We start from the raw sequence: 21,157 nt of genomic DNA, 5'->3' as shown, positions 1-21,157 counted from the left end.
CGGCCAGGCGTGGTGGCTCATGTCTGTAATCCCAAGACTTTTGAAGCCAAGATGGGAGGATCGCTTAAGCTCAGGAGTTCAAGACTAGCCCGGGCAACATGGTGAAACCGTGTCTCAAAAACAAAAATACAAAAATTAGCCAGGCATGGTGGCACGCGCCTGTAGTCCCCAGCTCCTTAGGAGGCTGAGGTGGGAGGATCACCTCAGCCCAGGAAGTCAAGGATTCAGTGAGCCAAGATCACGGCACTGAACTCCAGTCTAGGTGACAGAGCGAGACCCTGTCTCAAAAAATAAAATTAAAAAAAAATCTCGTGAGCAACGTGTCCATCCACCAGCTGACGCTGGCCTGTGCACCTGCAGCTCACACCCTGCAATTTAAACATTTTTGTCTTTCAGTTCAAGTCTCTTCAAAATATCACTCTTCAACATGGCCCCTTCAAACTGCTGTGGCTGGTGGGCCCTGGCATGGGAGGCACGTGTGAAAGGAACAGGATGTGGACACAGGATGGGAGAACCTCTGTTAGTCCCAGGCAAGAGGGCCTCTCACTTCTCCTGGACAGTTGCCTGTCTCCCTGCACCTGACCTGACCTGCTTCTGCCCAGAAAGTCCAGGCCGTGACCACATATACTGTCCCTCAAGGCAGTCTTCTCTGTTGGAACCTGTAAGCCCCACACTCTGGACGTTGGGGGAGACAAAGGGAGGGTCTTGATGTGTCTGACCCAGGGGACTGCAAAGCTTTTATCCCCAAATCCTTGTCTCCAGGTTCCTCCCCTCAGCCAGAACTATGGAATCCCTCCTTCCTTCCTTCCTTCCTGGTCCCTCAAGCCAACGGGCTAAGGGCACAAGGGGCGAGCCCAGGACTGAACTAGCCACTGGCCCTTAGGATGCTGGTCACCCACAGAGAGGAGGAGGTAGGGCCCTGCCTGGGTTTATTCTGCCAGGGTCAGCTCTCCACTTCAGAACACACAAAGCTGGGGCCTCCAACCCCTCTACAGCCACAGCAGCCATCGGGGCTCTGGGCGGATGCAGTTAGCAAGAGAGATTTATAAATCAGATGTTTGTAAAGCCCATGTATCTACACTGGAGTCTCCTGGAGTCGTGTTCTTGGGCCAAGTTTGACCTGGGCTGCTCTAGACAGCCCACCTACTCCCTTTCCCAAGGGTGAGGAGAAGCCAGCCCAGACCGAGGGCTTCTGGCCCTGGGCAGGGGCCCAGCAGTTGCACTGGACACAAGGTGAAGGCCAGTGAGCACTTTCCTTCCAGGGAAAGGTCCCAGGGGATGGGCTGTCCAGGGCCATGCAGAGAAACCGCTGAGGCTTTCCAGCTCCAGGCAGCTGGTTCTGGGGATGTGGCTGCAGCCGAAGTGAAACCTTGGGGAAATGTTTGGTGCAACAAAGGACAGGGGAATTATTTCAGGCATTTGTGGGCTGTCTGCCCTGAGCTCCCTGGGCACAGCAGGGCACAATTATTTCTTCTGAGCCTGGGTCACTGATTACCCATCAAACCTCTCCCAGAAACAAGTCCCCAGAGCTTCTTCCTCCTTTCTTTCCTAGCCTTATTAAAACAAAACGAAATAATCCCATTTTACACTATTGTAAATAGAACTGTGATTTGTTTCATAATTTGCATAGCCAATGTCATGTACTGAAGATAGTTCTATTATGTTTCCAACGCAGTTTTCAGTTCTGGGGAAAGCTGGGGTTGCATATGGCCCCACCCTGGCTTTTCTCCCCTCCGCCACCCTGTTACGTTTGTGATGACAACGAACAATGAGGACACAGAATTTCAGGAGTTCACAATTTAGTTTTTATTTGGACCCAGGTTGCTTGGCGCTGCCTGCTACAGGACCCCTGGACAGACACTGGCCATCCTCTGACTTGCAGACCGGCCAGTTGTCAGTTGGAGAAGCGCAGCAGCTCCTCATCCCCTGTGGACACACAGAGACTCAGGGAGGGGTCTGTGGGCAGGGACACTCAGGGGAGGGAAGGCAGCTGTTGCCTGGGGCCAGTAACCTCTGCTTGCTGAATGATTTATCTCCAAAGGGCATTCCATGAAATGATCAGATTTTTTTTTCCTCTTCTGGTTTACCGCAGGTGCCATTTTCCAGTGGGAAAATCAAGGCACCAGCATCTTGAATGGTTGCTGTTCCCTGGAATGCTATTACTGTCATCATTGTATCGTCGTTATTAGTAGTAGCAGTTGCTATTAGCTGAGTACTAACTCCGCGTCAGGTACTGGGAAGGCTGGGAGGCAGGTGCTGTGTCCCATTTTACAAGAGAATACTGACACTCAGATTGGCACTTGCTCAACGTTGCAGGCGCGGAATTAGAACCCAGCTCTGCACCACTCCTCAGTCAGCCCTGCATACCCTCTGCCAGTGCCTGGCTAGTACCTCCCCAAGGCCCAAATCCAGCTGGGGTAAGGCCCCAGGCTCGGCCCCATTTCAGAGAGTAGATGGGCTGCAGAACAGAGTCCAGAACTCAGCTCTCCAGACCCCTACTCCTCCCAGGGCTCTCCCACCTCGACTCCAACAGCCCCTCAGCCCAGCCTGGCACCCTGCAGGGCTGCCTACCATCACCAGGGACACCGCAGTACTCTCTGCACTCCTTCTCAGAGTAGAACTTGTTCCCGTTGCCCTGGCAGCCACCGTAGGTGAAGAGGATGCACTTCCCCTTGACAGCATCAAATGCCCAGAGCTGGATGAAGGCTCGGCAGGGGCCCCGGACTATGGGGAGATTGCAGGCCGCTGTGGGGTGGAGAGAGGCATGGAACATGAGAAACCCTTGTGACTACTGATCAGACATACATGACACTGCTGAGCCAGAGGGCCCTGCTCATCTAGAACACCTCATCCCTCTTTGACAGATGGGGAAACTGAGGCCCACAGAAAGAAAATGATTTGCCTGAGGTCCTCCACATCCAAAGGTGGAATTCCTATGATTTCAGGAAACTGCCTGGAGTTCTGCCACTGGAATGCCCTGTCTTAGCTACCTTTCCAATTCACAGGTGGTTTACTGGAGGGACAGGGTCTTGAGGGTGCAGAGTGCACAGGGGTGGGGGCCCGCACTCACCCACAGTTCGGCAGGTCTGCAGACACTCCTTCTCTGTCATGAAATTGTTACCATTGCCCATGCAGCCGCCATACTGGAAAGTCTCACAGGCCATGGATGTGCCATTATAGAAATACCTGCTGATCATTCCCATGCAGGGACCGGCCGAGTGGCCCAGCTGGCAGGAATCTAGGGAGGGGCAGACCAGCAGCACTGACCAAGTGTTGACTGTGTACCCATTATCAGGCTGGACACTTGATGTGTGCCATCTTATTTAATTTTCACTAAAAGGATTATCAACTCTTTTTAGATAAGCAAACTGACTCTCAGAGAGGTGAAGTAACTTGCCCAGGGTCACATAGAGCTAAGATTCAAAACCCTGTCTCCAAAACCAATGCCCGTTCCACTCCATGTCATGGGGAGTTACCAGTGAACCACAGGCCCACTATCCCCCTGTATCGGTCTTGTCTGCCCCCAAACTCTGTAATAGTAGTTGATAACATATTCACCAGCACCCACACTGGCCAGCCTGACCTTTTCACCAAGTCCCACCCACCCTGCCTTTGCTCCCATTGTTCCTTGCCCCCTGGAATGCCACCCTCCATAAAACTTTACCTGGATGCCTGGACACCGCGTGACTTCCCCTTTATCCATGAAATCCTCCTGATCCCTTCACCCCACCAACCTCTCAGCTCCCCCAGTCCTTTAGCTGACCCTTCCTTTTGGGTCCATCACCTTCTCCCTTGGATGCCTCCCCCACTAGACCAGAAGTTCCAAAATGACACAAGTGGTCTATATGATCCCAGTGCCCAGCACAGGGGCTAGGGCAGAGCAGGGTTCAGTGTTTGCTGATCGAGTTGGAGAGGAAGTTGTTCGTGAACACTGTCAACTACACAAAGCATTCCCATGTCCCTCCCCAACTTGCTTCTACAAAAGCCCTGATGTTCAGCCCCACAGGCTATTATCCCATAATATGGATGAGGAAACCAAGGCTAGGAGGCCACACAGTCATACAGACAGGACAAGAACCAGCTTCTCATCATGGAGCTGACAGATCTCAAGCTCAGGACCATGCTTCTTGCTCCTCTCTCTGCCCCCACAACCCCTGGCAGAGTGCAGAGTACTTGATTTGCCTTTTCTCAGTCCAGCCCTTGAGTCTCTAACAGATAAAGAGACTGCAGTGATAAGAGCAGCCAGCGTGAGTCAACTGTCGGCCCTTCCTTTCTGGAGTATGGCAGGGAGGGTGAAAAGGCAGGTGCTCATTACCTTCTTTCTTGGTGACATCAGTTACCAGTTGCCCACCCCCTGATCCTTCCTCTTCTTGGGGTAGCACAGCCCTCCGGGCTCTCTGTGGGGGAGAGAAAGAGAAGAAGCAGTTGCAGACCCCTTGCCATTATTGCTCTCCTGTAACCCTGGAATATATGGATGAACAACCTGCTTTGGGAATCAGGGTGTAGGTAGGAACACAGCTCCTAGACTGTTTAAAGGACTGCTTTCCCAAAAATATCAACCTGAATTCCTGAATGGGCATGAGAGGACAGATTTCTGGTCTGAAGTGAAATTCAAAACCATGAGGTATGACAACAGCCCCATATCCAACTTCCAGTTGAAATGCCTAAAGGAACATAGTAATGAAGAAAGGATATCTCCCAGAGTTGGAAACCAGGGGAGAGCAGCACCCTCACACTAAAGATGTGAAGGCATTGGTGCACAGCAGAGCACAGGTGCAACTGGTTTACAGGAAGTGCTGACCAGATCATCATTAGCTGCTTGCAGAAAAAAAAAATCCAGAGGAAGAAGGGCCCCTGGAACGGATCCTAACTCCTTGTTCTGGTGGTGGGGACTGCAGAGCAGGGTAGGTTGCCAAAGCTGTCAAGAGGGCCTCTGGGTGTAGAATCCCTGAGGCAGGATCCCAAGGCAATTATAGAAGAGATAAGCAGGACACTGCTGGCCAGTAGGCAGCAGCCCTGCCCACAGGTGAGACCTGGAACGTGAGAAGGTAGCTGTAGCAATCTCAAAATTTCTCATCTCCTTTTCAGGGGCAACAGAACACTGTGAAAACTGTCAGGGACTTTCTCTGTCTTCTAGACCAGTCTTAAGCTGGTGGCATATAGACTTTCCTTGATGAGGATAGAGAAATGGAGAAAAGTCGTGGGACAAGTTAAATACTGCAGCTGCCAGAATTGGGTTGGGCTGAAGAAATACCCTCACTAAATGGGAGATATTCTGGATCTTCTGGAATTCAGGTTGATGGCAATAAGAAACAGAAGAACACTTAAACCTTCCCTGAAATTCAAGATGACATGCATCCAAAAAACAAAAACAAACAAACACAAAAAGATGGCATACATTCATATAACAGGAGCCAACAGTGATGGAAATGAGTATGTGAAAGTAGAAAATTGTTGAACGTTAAAATGATGTTGAATTTAACCACACCATAGAGATGATGAAGTGCAGTTTCTATGCTATGGGAAATAAACCCACATAATAGGATTTCCAGGAGAGAAAATCAAGGCAGAAATAATAAAAGAAAACTTTTTGAGTTGAAGAAAGATTCGAGTTGCCCAATTATAGGGAAAATGGGAGTCCGGCAAAATTAGTGAAGAGCTCCTTCTTGGACATTCCTAGGGACAAAGAATAAAGAGCCTGGTGGCCTTCAGAGTAAATGACAGCATTTAATGACAGAAGCCCCAGAGCAATATCTGAGGGTTTTAAGAGGGAAAAGGTTGTAACCCTGGGATCCTGCACTCATCCAAACCACTGGCCGTATGATATAACCACAGAAAGACATTCTCAGCCTTGCAAGGATTTAGACATTTGTCACCCATGTATCTTTCCTGAAAAAATTACTTGTAGACATAGTCCCACCAATTGAGAAGGGAATCTAAATGCCAGAAATTAAAGATGTAATGGCAAAGAAATGATGATAAGGTACAAAGCCAATAAAATATAGAGTTAAAAAATAATTGCTAACATGGTTACGTGATTTACTGGAAATATTTAGAAACAATTCTTTTTAAAAAAAATAAAGGTAGAAAATGTAAACAATTTCAGATCATATCCACAAAAACAGGTATGGGGAAAAATCTGAAAGGATAATCATGGTGAGAAACAGGGGAAATAGAAGTGTGCTGTATTCCACTCTTTTGCAAGGGGAGTCATTAGCTGTGGTTTCATTCTTGACATTGATAAAGAAATACAGATTTAGTTGACATCTGGATTAAAATAGCAGATTGAAACTCTCCTCTAGAGTTCTCCCCCCAAAACCTAATATTTAGCCAAAAAAAATGAGTTTGAAAGCATAACACCAGCCCCCAAATTGTCATCAGTATCACTCAAACAAAGAAAGGAGTCCAACTTAAAGCCAAAAACAACTGGCAACCAAGGAAAAAAACACAAGACATTTTGGAACTGAATAGAATGGCTCAGCTGTGCCCTCCAACCACCAGGCCTGGTATGTCATCAGATTTATGATTTTTCCTAATCCTTCTAAATCCAGAAGGAGAAAACTGAGGGGCACTCCATCCCTTTCCTGACAGAGGAGTAGTGAAAATGCCTTTTGGAGAGAAAGGAGTAAAAAGCAAAAATGAAGTTCATGGAATGGGAGGAATAGTAGTAAAAGTTCCAGGGCTATGCAATTGAGTGCTCCAGGACACGTTGCTGTGGGATGGATTATATCACACCAGCCCCCCGCCTCCAGGGATAATGGGCCCCATCCAGAACATTCAGCAGTCCTTCCAAACAGAAGCAGAGGAAGGATGTTATGGATTGAACTGTGTCCCCCAAAATTGATATACTGGGGTCCTAACCCCCCAGAACCTCAGAATGAAACCTTATTTGGAAATCGGATTGTTCGGCTGCAGCAAATTAAGATGAGATTATTAGGGTGGACCCTAATCCGATATGAGTGGTGTCCTTATAAATAGGGGCGATTCGCACACATAGAGAACTCCCTGTGAAGATAAAGGCAGGAATTGGGATGATGCTTTTAACAAGCCAAGGAACACCAAAGACTGCCAGCAAACCACCAGAGGCCGTGGGAGAGGCACGGCACAGAGTCTTTCTCGAAGCCCACAGAAGGAACCAACCCTACCAGCAACTTGATCTTGGATTTCTGGCCTCCAGAACTGTGAGACAGCGCATCTGTGTTGTTTAACTCCCCGTTTGTGGTTCTCTGTTATGGCAGCCCCAGGAAACACACAGATGGTATTCAGACTTGCACGTGCACCTCGGGGCAGCTCCTCGCCCCACCGCCACCGCCACCGTTTCCTTGGACTTTACAAAAGTTGATGAAACATAAAATACCCAGATCTTACACTAAAGTAGAATGAGGCTGGGGGAGGTGGGATTGGGCTCAAATTTATTGGGAAGAGGGCCAAGGAGTAAATGGCACTTCCCACTGTACCAGAACAAACAGAAAATCTGTATGAAGCTGACTAAGAAGGAGCAAGATGAAGAGAAATGGTACAGAAACTACCCAAACCCACTTCAGAAGTGAATAAAAAAATAAATAACCTGAATAAGAGAAAGAGCCCGGCTGCGGTGGACACCTTCATAAACTGCTTGGATTCCCCTCAGCAATGGATGTACTTCCTCAGTCGCGGACAGTGCTGCTGTCAGACAGCTCCCGGGGTCAGCCTGGGGACTGTGGCAGCTAAAGGAGTCATCTCACCCAAGGTCATGCCCACCTCCCAGACTGATCAACACAGGGATATTAGGACTCAGCCCCTTTGCAGCATCTTGGGACCTCTCTGAAGTGTCAGAGGTCCCTGTGGTGTTGGCTGAGGCATTGTAACTGCATCGCAGCTGGACTGCTTCCTCTGCCCAATCCTGCCTTCATGCCTTCTCCCCTACAGGTGTTGGTCCTGGGGAACCCAACCTGTGACACCAGAGGAAAACAGAACTCAAGAAACAGAAGGAAATTCCTCAATGCCTTCAAGCTATAGAATTACTTAATTAGAACATGCATTTATGTGCACATGTTTCTGTGTGTGTGTGTGTGTGTGTGTGTGTGTGTGTAGAGATGGGATCTTGCTATGTTTCCCAGGCTGGTCTTGAACTCCTGGCCTCAAGCAATCCTCCTGCCTCAGCCTCCCAGAGTGCTAGGATTACAGGCATGAGCAAAAACAACAGAAAAAGATGAAAAAGAAGAAATCCAAGCCTATGGAAACAAATTGAGAACCAAAACAACATAAATTCAGAGCCAGTGAATAAATTAGAAATAGAAATAGCAAGGAACAGAATGAAATGACTGTCTGCAGAAGGAAATGGCTGCTAAAAATGCAATGAATGTCGTAGAAGAGAGATTGGTGATAATCCCAGTGAATGCAGATGGAAAAGACAAAGACATGAAAGCAACTGTGGAGAAACTAGTAGATGTGGAAGGCAAAGATGCTCCCAGATGCTAGAACAAGCGTTCCTGAGGTAGCAAAACCAACAAAGGGAATGGAAGATAAACTCAATGATATCAAGAGAGATATCCCTCAAACACAGAAGAGATATAATCTGTACATGAAAAGACAACATTGAATTCCAGGATGCATTATTATTATTATTATTATTATTATTATTATAATTTTGAGACGGAGTTTTGCTCTGTCACCCAGGCTGGAGTGCAGTGGTGCGATGTCGGCTCACTGCAACCTCTGCCTCCCCGGTTCAAGCGATTCTCCTGCCTCAGCCTTCCGAGTAGCTGGGACTACAGGCATGCGCCACCACACCTGGCTAATTGTTATATTTTTATACAGGAGTGACCCCACCACACCTGGCCCAGGATGTATTTTTTTAAATAGAGACAAGATCTCACTGTTGCCCAGGCTAGAGTGCAGTGGCACAATCATAGCTCATTGTAACCTCGAACTCCTGCTGGGCTCAAGTAATACTCCCTCCTTAGCCTCCCGAGTTGCTGGGACTACAAGTGCCACCCACCGAGCTGGCTAATTTAAAAAACAAATAAAAACACAAACACTTTTTGTAGAGATGGAATCTCACTATGTTGCTCGGACTGGTCTCAAACTTCTGACCTCAAGTGATCCTCCTGCCTCAGCTTCCCAAAGAGATGAGATTACAGGAATGAGCCACTGTGCTCAACCCCCAATAAATTTTTATACCGAATTTTCAACATCAAGACAGGTTTTGTTAAGATGTTGATTTTAATGATAAAGTTTTCCCAGGCATCTGAACAGAAAGAACAAATTGCCTACAAAGAGAAGAAATATCATACGGGTCTCGGGCTTTTTCATAGCAATAATCAGCGCTTGAGAACAATGGAGTAACATATACAAAGTTCTAAGAGAAGAAACACACGACCCGAGATTGTTGCAAACAAGCAAAATGGCATCAAATACGGAGGAAATTGACAGACCTTCTCAAACATGGGAGAATTCATGGACTGAAACACTCATGAACCCTCCTCAAAAACACCACCTGGCAAAGAAATGGCACTAATTAAGAGAATAATAGGAATAAATAACTCAGGAACAGAGAAGCTGTGGTTATATTCACTAAAGGTAAGAACAGAATCCACTAAAATAGAGAACTACTCCTAAAAGATGGGATTATGGAGACAGAGAAGACGGGAATGGTATCGATCTAGACAATGAAAAAGGCAGAAGAAAGAAGAGTTGCCGCAGAGTTTCACTCTCAAAGAGAGTGCTCCTGTCTGTCTTTCAAATCACGGAGACAATAAATATACTCTTTTTTTTTTTTTTTGAGACGGAGTCTCGCTCTGTCGCCCAGGCTGGAGTGCAGTGGCCGGATCTCAGCTCACTGCAAGCTCCGCCTTCTGGGTTTACGCCATTCTCCTGCCTCAGTCTCCCGAGTAGCTGGGACTACAGGCGCCCGCCACCTCGCCCGGCTAATTTTTTGTATTTTTTAGTAGAGACGGGGTTTCACCGTGTTAGCCAGGATAGTCTCCATCTCCTGACCTCGTGATTCGCCCGTCTCGGCCTCCCAAAGTGCTGGGATTACAGGCTTGAGCCACCGCGCCCGGCCAATAAATACACTCTTTAAAAATATACAGTGACTGCAGCCTCTTAAATGTCTTTTCACCACCTTGACTTTAGAAGAATCTTTAGGACATAAATCCTCTTGTGAATAAATATTTATTTGAAGTTCAAGAACTCCACTTCAGTTTCCTTAAGAAAAAATTCAAAAGGCCAGGCACAGTGGCTCACGCCTATAATCCCAGCACTTCAGGAGACGAAAGTGGGTGGATTTCCTGAGGTCAGGAGTTTGAGACCAGCCTGGCCAACATGGCAAAACCCTGTCTCTACTAAAAATAAAATAAAATAAAATAAAAATTAGCCGGGCATGGTGGTGGGCACCTGTAATCCCAGCTACTCAGGAGGCTGAGGCAAGAGAATCACTTGAACCCAGGAGGCAGAGGTTGCAGTGAGTCAAGATCATGCCACTGCACTCCAGCCTGGGTGACAGAGTGGGACTCCGTCTCAATTAAAAAAAAAAAACAAGTAAAACCACAATTAATGCTTTTAAAAATTAGAAATAGCACTTGTAACATAATCCCACTTAATAACAGTATATCTAAATTTGATCATCCATTTGTCCTTTTTTCTATAAATCCTTTTATCCATATGTGTGGCAAGATTCCAGAAACTGTGACTGCTGATAGTTTTGAGGTGGTGAGATTTAAAAAAAAAAACCTTTTACTTATCTTTATACTTTTCTACATTCCTTTAATTCTTCATAATGACCATTTATTAGTTTTGTAAGATCAACGGTCCTTTTCGTTTAAAATATAGGAACAAATACCTAATGTGTTAACTGTTAGTTCCACATAGGAACAAGGACATTTGATCTTTTTGTGGGGGGTTTATAGTTTTGCAATTTTCAAGAATATTTTTCTAAATAAGTTTCATATATATACACACATAGATATATACCCATGTACATACATACATCGGTAGAATAGGATAAATAATTTTCCAAATAATCAGAGAAAAGAGAATGAAGAAAGCGTAATCAATATGACAAAATGCAGGAAAATAAAAGGGAAGCGTAAGAAAGCCCCCAAAATCAGAAGGCAACATAGGAAAAGAGATGATTTGAGAAGCTGCTTATTCTCAGGTTTGCTGATTTTTAGGGACATCAGTTGATTTATTTTCATGGACTGAATATCATTATTTCATTATTGAGTATTACTATTTCGTTATTGAGTGTTTTACTTCTTTTAGACAGTTTTAGGCACTGTGCTAAGGACTTTTCTATATGTCATTAAATTCTACCACAAGCCTGGAAGGTAAGTGTAATTATCCCGTTTCAAAGATGAGAAAAGTGAGGTCCAGATGGATTGGCAACTAGCCCAGGTGGCAGAATCAAGATGGAGCCCCAGTGAGTCTGATTTCAACACTCATGCCCATCACTGCCTTCTCTCAACCCCTCCCCATGACTCTGCCTCCCTCCGCAGCAGGATCAAGTGTGCAGCATGCCTGGGGCAGAGTGGGGTGGGAAGGGGTGGGATGGGGTCAGGGGATCAGGCACTCACCTGGATTAAGATTGGCTCTGGTTCCTGCTCCCCAGGGACACATTCACCTAGGCCACAGAGCAGAAGAGAGGAGTGAATAAGAGGACCAGGCTCAGGGGCCATCCTAGACCCAGATTTGTTTCTTTGGTGAGTATCATGCTGGGAATTTGTCATGCCTTAGTCCACTTCATGAATGGTCCTGCCTGCGTGGCTTGCTCAAGGCCATTCACTGGAAAAGCAACGGACTGGTGACTGAACCATCATTACCATCTGTCCACCCCACCCCACCCCACTAGCATCATTTTATCGGCATCATGGCAAGAATAGCAAGAGCAACACTGAGCATTTATGAGCACAGTGCTATTGTGCTTATATTGCATTGCCTTTTACAGCAACTTCTAAGGAAGGTGTTATTATGCCCAATATACAGATGCGGGAAATGAGGCCCTGAGAGGTTGACTAGCCAGAGGCCACGCAGTTAAGTTTGAATCCAGGTGCTCTTGATGGCATCAGTGGGCCATCCGGAGTGTCCGCTGCCATCACACCGGCTGCGGCAGAGAGGCACGAGGGTCTGTGCTCCAGACCCTGGCCCCATGTTGCCATTCTCGCCCATCATCATTGCAGAGAGGTCGTGGGGAGGAGGCTGACAGTCCCCGGATCCCACCTCTGGGAGCCCCTGGAGCCTGCCACTCTGGAGGCCATCACAGTGGGGCTGGGCTGAGTCACCTGCCAGCAGGGGAGCAATACAATTGGGCAGACAGGGCCCCTGGGGCAGAGCTGGGCCCAGGGCATTGCTGCACTTGCACACAGAGCACAGGGCTGGGCCTGGGGTGTGGAGCTGGGGCTATGCTTCAGGGGCCTGGGGCAGGAAATGGGAGTGGCGCCCACTTCAGGGACCCAGCCAGTGGTGCGGCCACCAGGCCCACCCCACTGAGGGCACGGGGTTCCTGTGCCTCGGGAGGAGGTTCTGTGTGAAGCCACCGGGGGCCATGTCCCCAGGGTCCACCCCACATTGGGGTGACCGCCAAGCCTGACACTCTGAATGCCTGGGCCTGGGGCCTACAATCCACTCCTGGAGGCACCCTTTGGGCAGGGCTGAGAGCCAGGCAAGGGGAGCCTCAGGCCACCCCTGAGTGCTGGGGCCATGGAGGGAGCTTGCCACAATGTCACCCCAGCCCTAGACACCAGTCTGGGCCCACCAACAGCCCCTGCCCCAGGCTGCAAGGGGGTGCGGCTGGGGCTGCACACCCCATTGAGCTGGTGGGAGCTGGGCACAAGTGGGAGCCCTGCCCCTTCTGAGTTGGTGAGGCAGGAGCTGCCTGGGTGCAGCAGCAGCTGCGCTCCTATGGCTGTGGACCCAGGCATTTCTGCACTCTCAGAGGCCCAGGAAGGTCCCCTGCCCACCACAGACTCTAGGATGACTGCTCCCACTGCCTGGCTTCTCCCTGCTGTTGGTGCCTGCTTTATCTTGGAGGAAGATCAGGTCTGAGCCAGGGTGCTGCTGAAGCCTGGACAGGTGTGCTCAGGGCAGTGCTGACATGCCAGCTCCCAGTCGCCTCAGCCCCCTCCAGACTTTGGATGCCAACAAGCATGAGAGGGAGGCCAAGTGGGGGCTGATGGCAGCTGGCACTGGCCTGGAGGCACCCCTTAGTATGAATAGCCTGGGTGCCATGAATAGCAGCAGAAGGCAGACAGGCTCCTGAGTGGAAGGAGGCTGGTCCCCGGTGAAGCCCCACTTGAAGCCGGGAAGGACCTGAAGCCTGGGGGCTGGGCCACCAGTCCTGTGAAGCAGATGGGGAACTTGTGGTGCTTTTCCCTGGGCCTACCCATGGCTGCCCATGGGCCAGTCAGTACAAACTTGCACACAGAGCACCCATAGAAATCCCAGACTCAGCCAGACTAGAGGAAAGGCCAGAGATGAAAACCCCAGGCTCAGCCAGATTCAAAGAGAGGACAGAGAGACAAGGGGAGACAATGGGATGACCTGCCTACAGAGAGGAGACACCCACTCTAGGGCCTCCTCTCTGCTGAGAGCTGCAGCCTCAGCAGATGACCTGCCTGCACAGAGGAGCTTCCCATTCCAGGGTCTCCCCTCTGCTAGGAGCTGAACACTCACCAGAACACCCTGGCTGCAGAAAGGAGCTGCCCACTGCAGGCAGCTGTCCCCTCCAAGCTGTTCTATTGCTCAGTAAAGCTCCCCTTCATCTTGCTCGCCCTGCGTTTGTCTGCATACCTCATTCTTTCTGGTCACAGGACAAGAACTTAGGATCCATCAAATGGCAAGGCAAACTGTAACACAAACAGGGCTGAAACATGCCCCTTGCTCACCACATTGCAGGTGAAGAGAAGGAGAGAAAAGCTGTGGTCCTTTGGGGAGCCCAGACCTGGGAGCTCCCCGAGCCAGAACTGTGACTTCCTCTTTGGGGCCCTGCAGTTCCTGGCATCTCCAAGCTTCCAGGCACCACTCCATTCCCTGGTGCCAGCTGAGAAATCTGCTTGTGGTGCACCTGGTCCAGCCACACCCTTACAGAATGCTGGCACCCATGCCAGCACCTGGAGCTGCCCACTCCATGGCAGCAGCCAGCATGTCTGACTACAGTGGCTGGACCCCATGCTCACTCATACACCCCTTGCTGCTTCATGCCTGAGTCGCAGTCTCCCTTGGAGGTGTGGGATCCAGGCCAGTAGCATGAGCCAAGCATAGCATAATCTACCAGGCCAAGTGGGTGGAACAAGCCCAGCAGACCCAAGCAAAACTCAGGCAAATGCACCACGGACCACAGAGGTTTACAGCCAGAAAAGCAATGCCCCAAAGATCCTGTAACACTCTGATTCCTGAGCCCATCCTCTTAGTCCCAAAACTGTTTGCCTCCGAAGAGGTATCTATGGATTCTGGCTACAACCTGCCTGAGACACATGGCAGTAGAATGAACACTGAGTGGGTTCTAGTCTAAGCTCTGCTGGGAATAAGCTGTGAGACTTGAAGCAAATCCATTGGCTTCCCGATTCACTAAGAGGGGAGGCTATGGCCCCTCTTTATCTCAGAGGATTATAGTAAGGACCCAGGGGCTGGGATGGTCTCTGGGGCCCACAAGGGATGAAGAGGGGACAGGATATTGAGGTGGGGGGTTGCTATGTACCTCGGTTAGCCATGGTGAAGATGGAGTCCTCAGGGATGCCCACACCCTGAGCAACCACTCTGAAGTCCTGCAGGAGGGTTTCCCTCAGCTGCGGCGCTCGCCCTGCAAGGAGGAAGCAGAGGAGACACCTAGAACCACCAGGTGCCTGGAGTGGAAGGGCCTGAAATGATTTTGCCCAGTGATTTTCCCTTATGGAAAATTTGAAAACGATTGATGCAATTAATCTATTCGATACACTTAGGGAAAGACAGGCTCCCAAGAGGAAGAAGGGCCCACCCAGGATCCCACCCAGGTCTCCTGAGTCCCCACGGAGGACTCTTCCCTCTCCCCCTTTTTTTTTTGAGACGGCGTCTCCCTCTGTCGCCCAGGCTGGAGTGCAGTGGCAGGATCTCGGCTCACTGTAAGCTCCGCCTCCCGTGTTGACGCCATTCTCCTGCCTCAGCTTCCCGAGTAGCTGGGACCACAGGCGCCTGCCACCATGCCCGGCTAGTTTTTTTGTATTTTTAGTAGAGACGGGGTTTTACCGTGTTAGCCAGGATGGTCTCGATCTCGATCCCCCCACCTTTTTTTTTTTTTTTTGAGGCGGAGTCTCGCTCTGTCGCCCGGACTGGAGCGCAGTGGCCAGATCTCAGCTCACTGCAAGCTCCGCCTCCCGGGTTTACGCCATTCTCCTGCCTCAGCCTCCCGAGTAGCTGGGACTACAGGCGTCCGCCACCTCCCCGGCTACTTTTTGTATTTTTAGTAGAGACGGGGTTTCACCGTGTTAGCCAGGATGGTCTCAATCTCCTGACCTCGTGATCCACCAGTCTCAGCCTCCCAAAGTGCTGGGATTACAGGCTTGAGCCACCGCGCCTGGCCCCCCTTTTTTTTTTTTTTGAGACAGGATCTTGCTCTGTTGCCCAGGCTGAAATGCAGTGGCCCAATCATGGCTCATTGCAGCCTCAAATTCCTGGGCTCAAGTGACCCTCCTGCCTAAGCCTCCTGAGTAGCTGGAACTGCAGGCACATGCACTATGCCCAGCTAATTCTTTAATTTTTCATAGAGATGCAGTCTCAGTATATTGCCCAAGGTGGTCTCAAACTCCTGGCCTCAAGCAATCCTCTTGCCTTGGCCTCTCAAAATGTTGGGATTACAGGTGTGAGCCACAGCACCTAGCCCCCACTGGTTCTTTTAAGGGCCTGGAGGCTCTGTAATTCTCTAGGCCTGGAATTTTAGAGATCAAAAAAAGGGAATTTCACCTCCTCCAGGGAGACTTAATGATTGTACCTTTCTCCAAACTAGAGTTTTGTCAGAAAAAAAAAGCAAAACTCCCTGCTCTTACCCACTCCACTGTCCATAAATCAATGTCTTCCCACCCTTAACTCCAATGGGCACATCTAGTAATAAGCCATTACCGTAGAGCTTGGCAGTAATGGTGGGTCCATGACGGCGGCTGAATTTCTTGGTCAGGAAAATGGCATACTCATCATAGTTGGTGTGGACCACATAGGACTCCATGGTTATGTTCCATTCTGCATGGGAGGTGCAGGCAGACCAGAGGGATCAGTAGTCAGAAGACTATTCCAGCTGGAGGTCTGTCGCCTGTTTACTCACACATCATCTCCTCATCCATCCATCTATCCACCCGTGTCTTCCATATCTCCATTTATCAATTCATCCATATTCAGTCTCTCCCTATTCACCCATCTATATCCTCCATGTACCCATATTAATTCATCCACCGTCACTCAATCCATCTATCCTCTCCATACATCAATCCATCACCCTTCCTTCCTTCTTTCCTTCCTTCCTTCTTTCCCTTATCACTCCATCAATTTACCTGTTAGGCAACTGACTGATTGACTTATTTATCCTTCACATATATTCAGTTACCAATCATTTCTTCTTTCATCCATCTCTCCAGCCCTAACACAATTGTTTGGCACATAGAACATATTCATAAGTTCAGCCCTAACACAATTGTTTGGCACATAGAACATATTCAATAAACATTGTCTGAACTAACAAATAAATTCATGTCCAAATCCCTCTCTCACTTAGCATCATGCCCACTGTACATGGTAGATGCTTAGTAAATTTTTATCAACTGATAGAAGGTGCCTAAGAAAACATGAAGGCTGGTGAAATCAGCACCATCACCCTACTCTGGGCATGGGCACCAGGGGGGCAGGGAAGGAGAGAGGGAAGGGGAGGAGGAGAGGAGGAGAAGGAGGAGGAAGAGGAGGAGTTGTTTGGGGGAAGGCTAGATGACATCTCAGCTAAATGGGAGGAAAGATTACAGAGGCAGGAGGAGCTGAAGACATCAAGGTATTTTCAAGCAAAGGAGAGAGTGTGCATGTCTTCCACTCCACTTACTGGATTTGTGATAGAGAAACTTCCCGTCAGTATCTGTTTTCTCATAAGCTCCAGACATCTCCTCACAAACACCTTTCCTAGAAATGAACAAATCAAAAGGAAGGTCATTCCTGGTAGAGATCATCGTCCTGACACTCAACCCTCCTGCAGGGCTCTTTCCAAATGCCTTGGTTTTGGGGAGTCTTTTTGTTTGTGTGGTTTTGTTTGCTTTCTAATTTGGAAATGAACATTTCCAAATGTCTTATTGAATCCTCACACTAGCCCTGAGAGACTCCCATTTTCCATATGATGGAGGGACAGAGAAGAAGAAACCAATCCGTGCCATCCTCCTGGCAAAGCCGGCACTGAAACCGCCTTCCTTCATCAAATCTACACATCATACTGACGCAGGAGGAGCTGGAGTGATGAATTCCTGCACTCATCCATGTATTGTTCTGTGTCTCTCTTGCCCCAGTTTTCTCATTTATAAAATGGGGATCATGATAGTTTCTACCTCACATGGTTAGTGTGAGGATCAACTGACACATAGGTAAAGAACTTGGAGGAAGCACTATATATGTATTAGCTATTATTGTTACAATGAGCACTATGTATCCAATGGACACTTATTGGGCAGCACCTATGTGGCAAGCCCTGTGCTACATGCCAGGGATACATAAGAGAGCAAAACAGACCCCATCCCCTGGGGTTCCTGGAGCTTGCAATTGAGTGGGTCAGGCAGGCAGGCGAGAGGCAGATGCAGTCAGTGTGAGAAGTACCACATGGGGGGAAGTGTGAGGTGCTCTTCGGGCACAAAGAAGGGCAGGTAACCTGAACCTGGGTGTCTGGGATGGTTTCCTGGAGGAGGTGACATGAAACCTGAGTTCTGAAGAATCCACAGGAATTAATTAGCCCAGGGAAGGGAGGAGAAGTGCTCCCAGTAAAAGGAACATCAGGTGCAAGGACCTGGAGGCGTGAGAGTTCCGGAACGGAAAGAAGGTCCACATGGGTAGACTCAGACTACATGGCAGAGTATGTGGCAGGGAGTTCGGGGTTCTGGGTGGGCCCTGGAAAGCCACATCAAGGGTTTGAATCTTACTCCCAGGGCAGTGGGGAGTCATGGAAGGGTCTTGAGCAGATTTGAGTTTTCAAAAGGTCTTTCTGGCTACTGGGTGAAGAGTGGATGGGGTGGAAGGGTGGAGATCAGAGGTGGGGAAGGAGTAGAGAGGTTGTGGCAGACAACCAGGAAAGAAAGAGAGGTGGCTTGGACCAGGGTGGTGGCAGTGGAGAGGGGAGAGGTGAGCAGGTTGGGGGGATTTAGGAGGACAATGGGCAGGACTTGACGATGGGTGACAGGGGAGAGAGGAGCCCAGTTCCCAGGCTGGGTCCCTGTGGGGTTGAAGTGCCCACACTGGGCTAAGGAATGCCCAAGGGGGAGGAGCAGTTTGCAGAACAGGCACAGTGCTGGGACACTGCTCTCGAGGAATAGATAGGACACCTGGAAAGGGTGGTCCTGGTGGAGGAGAGTAGAGGGATCTAGGGTTCAGCGGGAAGGTCCTGGCTGGAAGCAGACATCTGCAACTTCCCAGGATGGACGGGGCTGGAAAGGTTGTGGGGCTCTTGGTCTCTCTCAGCTTTCTGGCCCCACCCCAGTGCTCACCGCCAACGAGTGCTGGTCATGCTGATCTCCGCCTCTGTAGCGCCTTCTCCCAGCACCAGCGTGCTCACTGTCATCCTGTCCATGATCTTCTTCAGCCAGGGGCAGGTGGAACCGATGGCCAGGTTGTACCACTTCCCATAGATCTAGGAGGCAGGCGAGCTCTGGGGGTCTGCATCAGTCTCAGCCCTCAAAGCAGACCTGGCTGACATCTGCTCCCTGTCCTCCACCACCTCCTCCTCTTCCCCCTCCTCCTCCTCCTTCTCCTCGAGATGACTTATCCTTTTAAGGGATAATGTCTTATGACTAATCAGAGGCCACACACCTTCAAGGGAGGACAGATCCCTAAGAGTGGAGTTCCAGGCATCACAGCGAGCCCAGAGAAGCAGGTGTGCCACCGGGGTCCCAACCTGCCCTGCAGAAGGGCTTACTTTATCGAGATGTGGGATCTGTCCATAGCTTCATCAACCACTGCTCCCCAAGAGCTGGAGTCCTGTCTTTTACTCCTCCAGTGATGGGGTAGCCCCATCTCGCAAGGCAGCCCACAACCCCATGTTAGGAAGTATTTCAGAAGTGTAATGAACATGATGGGGTCATTCAGGACAGGCCTGCTGCCTCTTCCTCCTGAAAGTGCACAGGACAGCTGAAGGAGCCCTCAGGCTCCTGCAGAACAGGTCAATGTGCCCCACACCCTTTGTGTCCCAGACTGCCACAGGGACCTGCTTCTCATTGCCCCTCTGCCACGACCTTTCCTTATCCCTAAAAGTAAACAAAACCCACACGACACCACAGCTAGAAGGTTCTGACACCCTTTATACAGACATGAAGACTGAATCCCAGGTGGGCAAGGGTCTGCTCAAAGCCACCCCAGGATTTAGGGTAGAGTGGGGGTTGGAAGGCAGCTCTGGCACTCCACACTTGCAGGAGAGTGTCCTGCCCCAGTCCAGGTCTCTCCCTGTGTCCAAGCCTCTGAATGTCCCCCAACCCCATTCCCTGTCCTGCTCCACCTCTTCCCATAAGCCCCACATGCCCAACCCGAAAGCTGCTGGCCACATGTCCACCCTGTGCCACCCCAGGTGTCTGTCCGCAGTCAGGCCGGATGTGGCATGGGATGCAGGAAGAGCTAAGGGAAAGATGCCACAGGGAGAGGGGAGTCATTAGAGAAGGAAGGGCTGGGAGTGGGGTGGGCAGAGAGGTCTGGGCAAAGCTAGGTGCCTGTACGGGGGCTGCAGGGTAGCGGCAGGCAGGACAAAGCCTTCTCTGGAGTGGGTTCCCATTAACACAAGGATTCCCCTTGGAGCCCAGGAAGACAGTGCAGAAGGTAAGGATGTTTGACTCATAGAATGTCAGCCAAGAGGCCCACAGAATGGCAGGGGATAGAGTTGTACCTTCAAAGGATCCCATAATCCCAGATGATCTGAGTAGAAGCCTGAGACCCCGAGACAGGCAGCCCTTGCTCAGCAGGGCCCATCTGCCTGGAGTCCCCATCACCACATCCACCCCACCACAGACAGCGGCAGCCTCACCCGAGAGACGTTGAAGTTTTCCTGCACTTGGATGTTGTCGGGTGGCGTTGGCACAGGGCCGGCGCTCACTGCCAGGCAGGCACTCAGCAGCAAGAGCAGGGCCCCGAGGCTCCGCATGGCTCTAGGCTCCTCTGCCTTGGTGTATCCCACAGGCTCGCTCTAGCAACAGAAGGGCCACTGCCTCCCTGCCCAGGGTAGCTGTGAACTGAGGCTGGGGAAGGGGCCTGTGGCTTGTCGGTGACCTCAGTGTTTGCCCTGCTCGGCTGAGGCCAATTACAGCCCCAAGGCCAGCTCCAATCGATCCCTGTAGCCTGGCTGGGGTCAACAGTGCCAAGAGGCCGGGATGGCTGCTTCAGAAGAGGCATTGGCCAAGCACAATAGGGCCCTGGGGCACCAGGGTTGGGCTCCGCCCCTCCAAAAGTCCCCCTCAGATTCCCTACCTGTCACTGGGGTCATGCGAGGATGGGGAGCGACCTGGCCTTTCTGCTGAGTCATATCATCTGGACTTCACAGCTCTGTGAGCCAGCAGGTCAAGGCTGACTGGGCCCATTTCTCACAGGAAAAAACTGAGGCCCAAGGAGAGGAAGTGGCTTGCCAGAAACCTCAGGGAAGTCTACGGGCAGAGCCAAGCCCAGAATCCAGGTATCCTGTCCCCAGATTTCATTCTCCAGCCCCCAGGCTTGCCCTAGCCTTTGCAAATAATAGAGACATGAAGAATGATGAATGATGACTGTTTTTTTTTTTTTTTTTTTTTTTGAGACGGAGTCTCGCTCTGTCGCCCAGGCTGGAGTGCAGTGGCCAGATCTCAGCTCACTGCAAGCTCCGCCTCCCGGGTTTACGCCATTCTCCTGCCTCAGCCTCCCGAGTAGTTGGGACTACAGGCGCCCGCCACATCGCCCGGCTAGTTTTTGTATTTTTAGTAGAGACGGGGTTTCACCGGGTTAGCCAGGATGGTCTCGATTTCCT

The 21,157-nt window shown here is 50.1% G+C and overlaps 1 protein-coding gene across 1 annotated transcript; it reads right to left on the bottom strand.

The window, feature by feature from the left end:
- Positions 1–1,782: 1,782 nt before the first annotated feature.
- Positions 1,783–20,565, bottom strand: AMBP (alpha-1-microglobulin/bikunin precursor). The gene is made up of 10 exons (XM_033237703.1): positions 20,192–20,565; positions 18,669–18,811; positions 17,030–17,106; positions 16,069–16,185; positions 14,675–14,776; positions 11,556–11,602; positions 4,316–4,397; positions 3,071–3,238; positions 2,572–2,745; positions 1,783–1,926 (listed from the first exon to the last, which is right to left on the bottom strand). Exons 1-10 carry the CDS (start codon positions 20,306–20,308, stop codon positions 1,895–1,897), a joined length of 1,059 nt encoding a protein of 352 aa, XP_033093594.1. The 5' UTR covers positions 20,309–20,565; the 3' UTR covers positions 1,783–1,894.
- Between the last annotated feature and the right edge of the window lie 592 nt (positions 20,566–21,157).

This window comes from Trachypithecus francoisi, unplaced genomic scaffold, assembly GCF_009764315.1.
Source record: "Trachypithecus francoisi isolate TF-2019V2 unplaced genomic scaffold, Tfra_2.0 Lachesis_group16, whole genome shotgun sequence".
Lineage (NCBI taxonomy): Eukaryota > Metazoa > Chordata > Mammalia > Primates > Cercopithecidae > Trachypithecus > Trachypithecus francoisi.
Note: the sequence above shows the minus strand (reverse complement) of the source record. Positions and strands in the feature narration are given on the sequence as shown.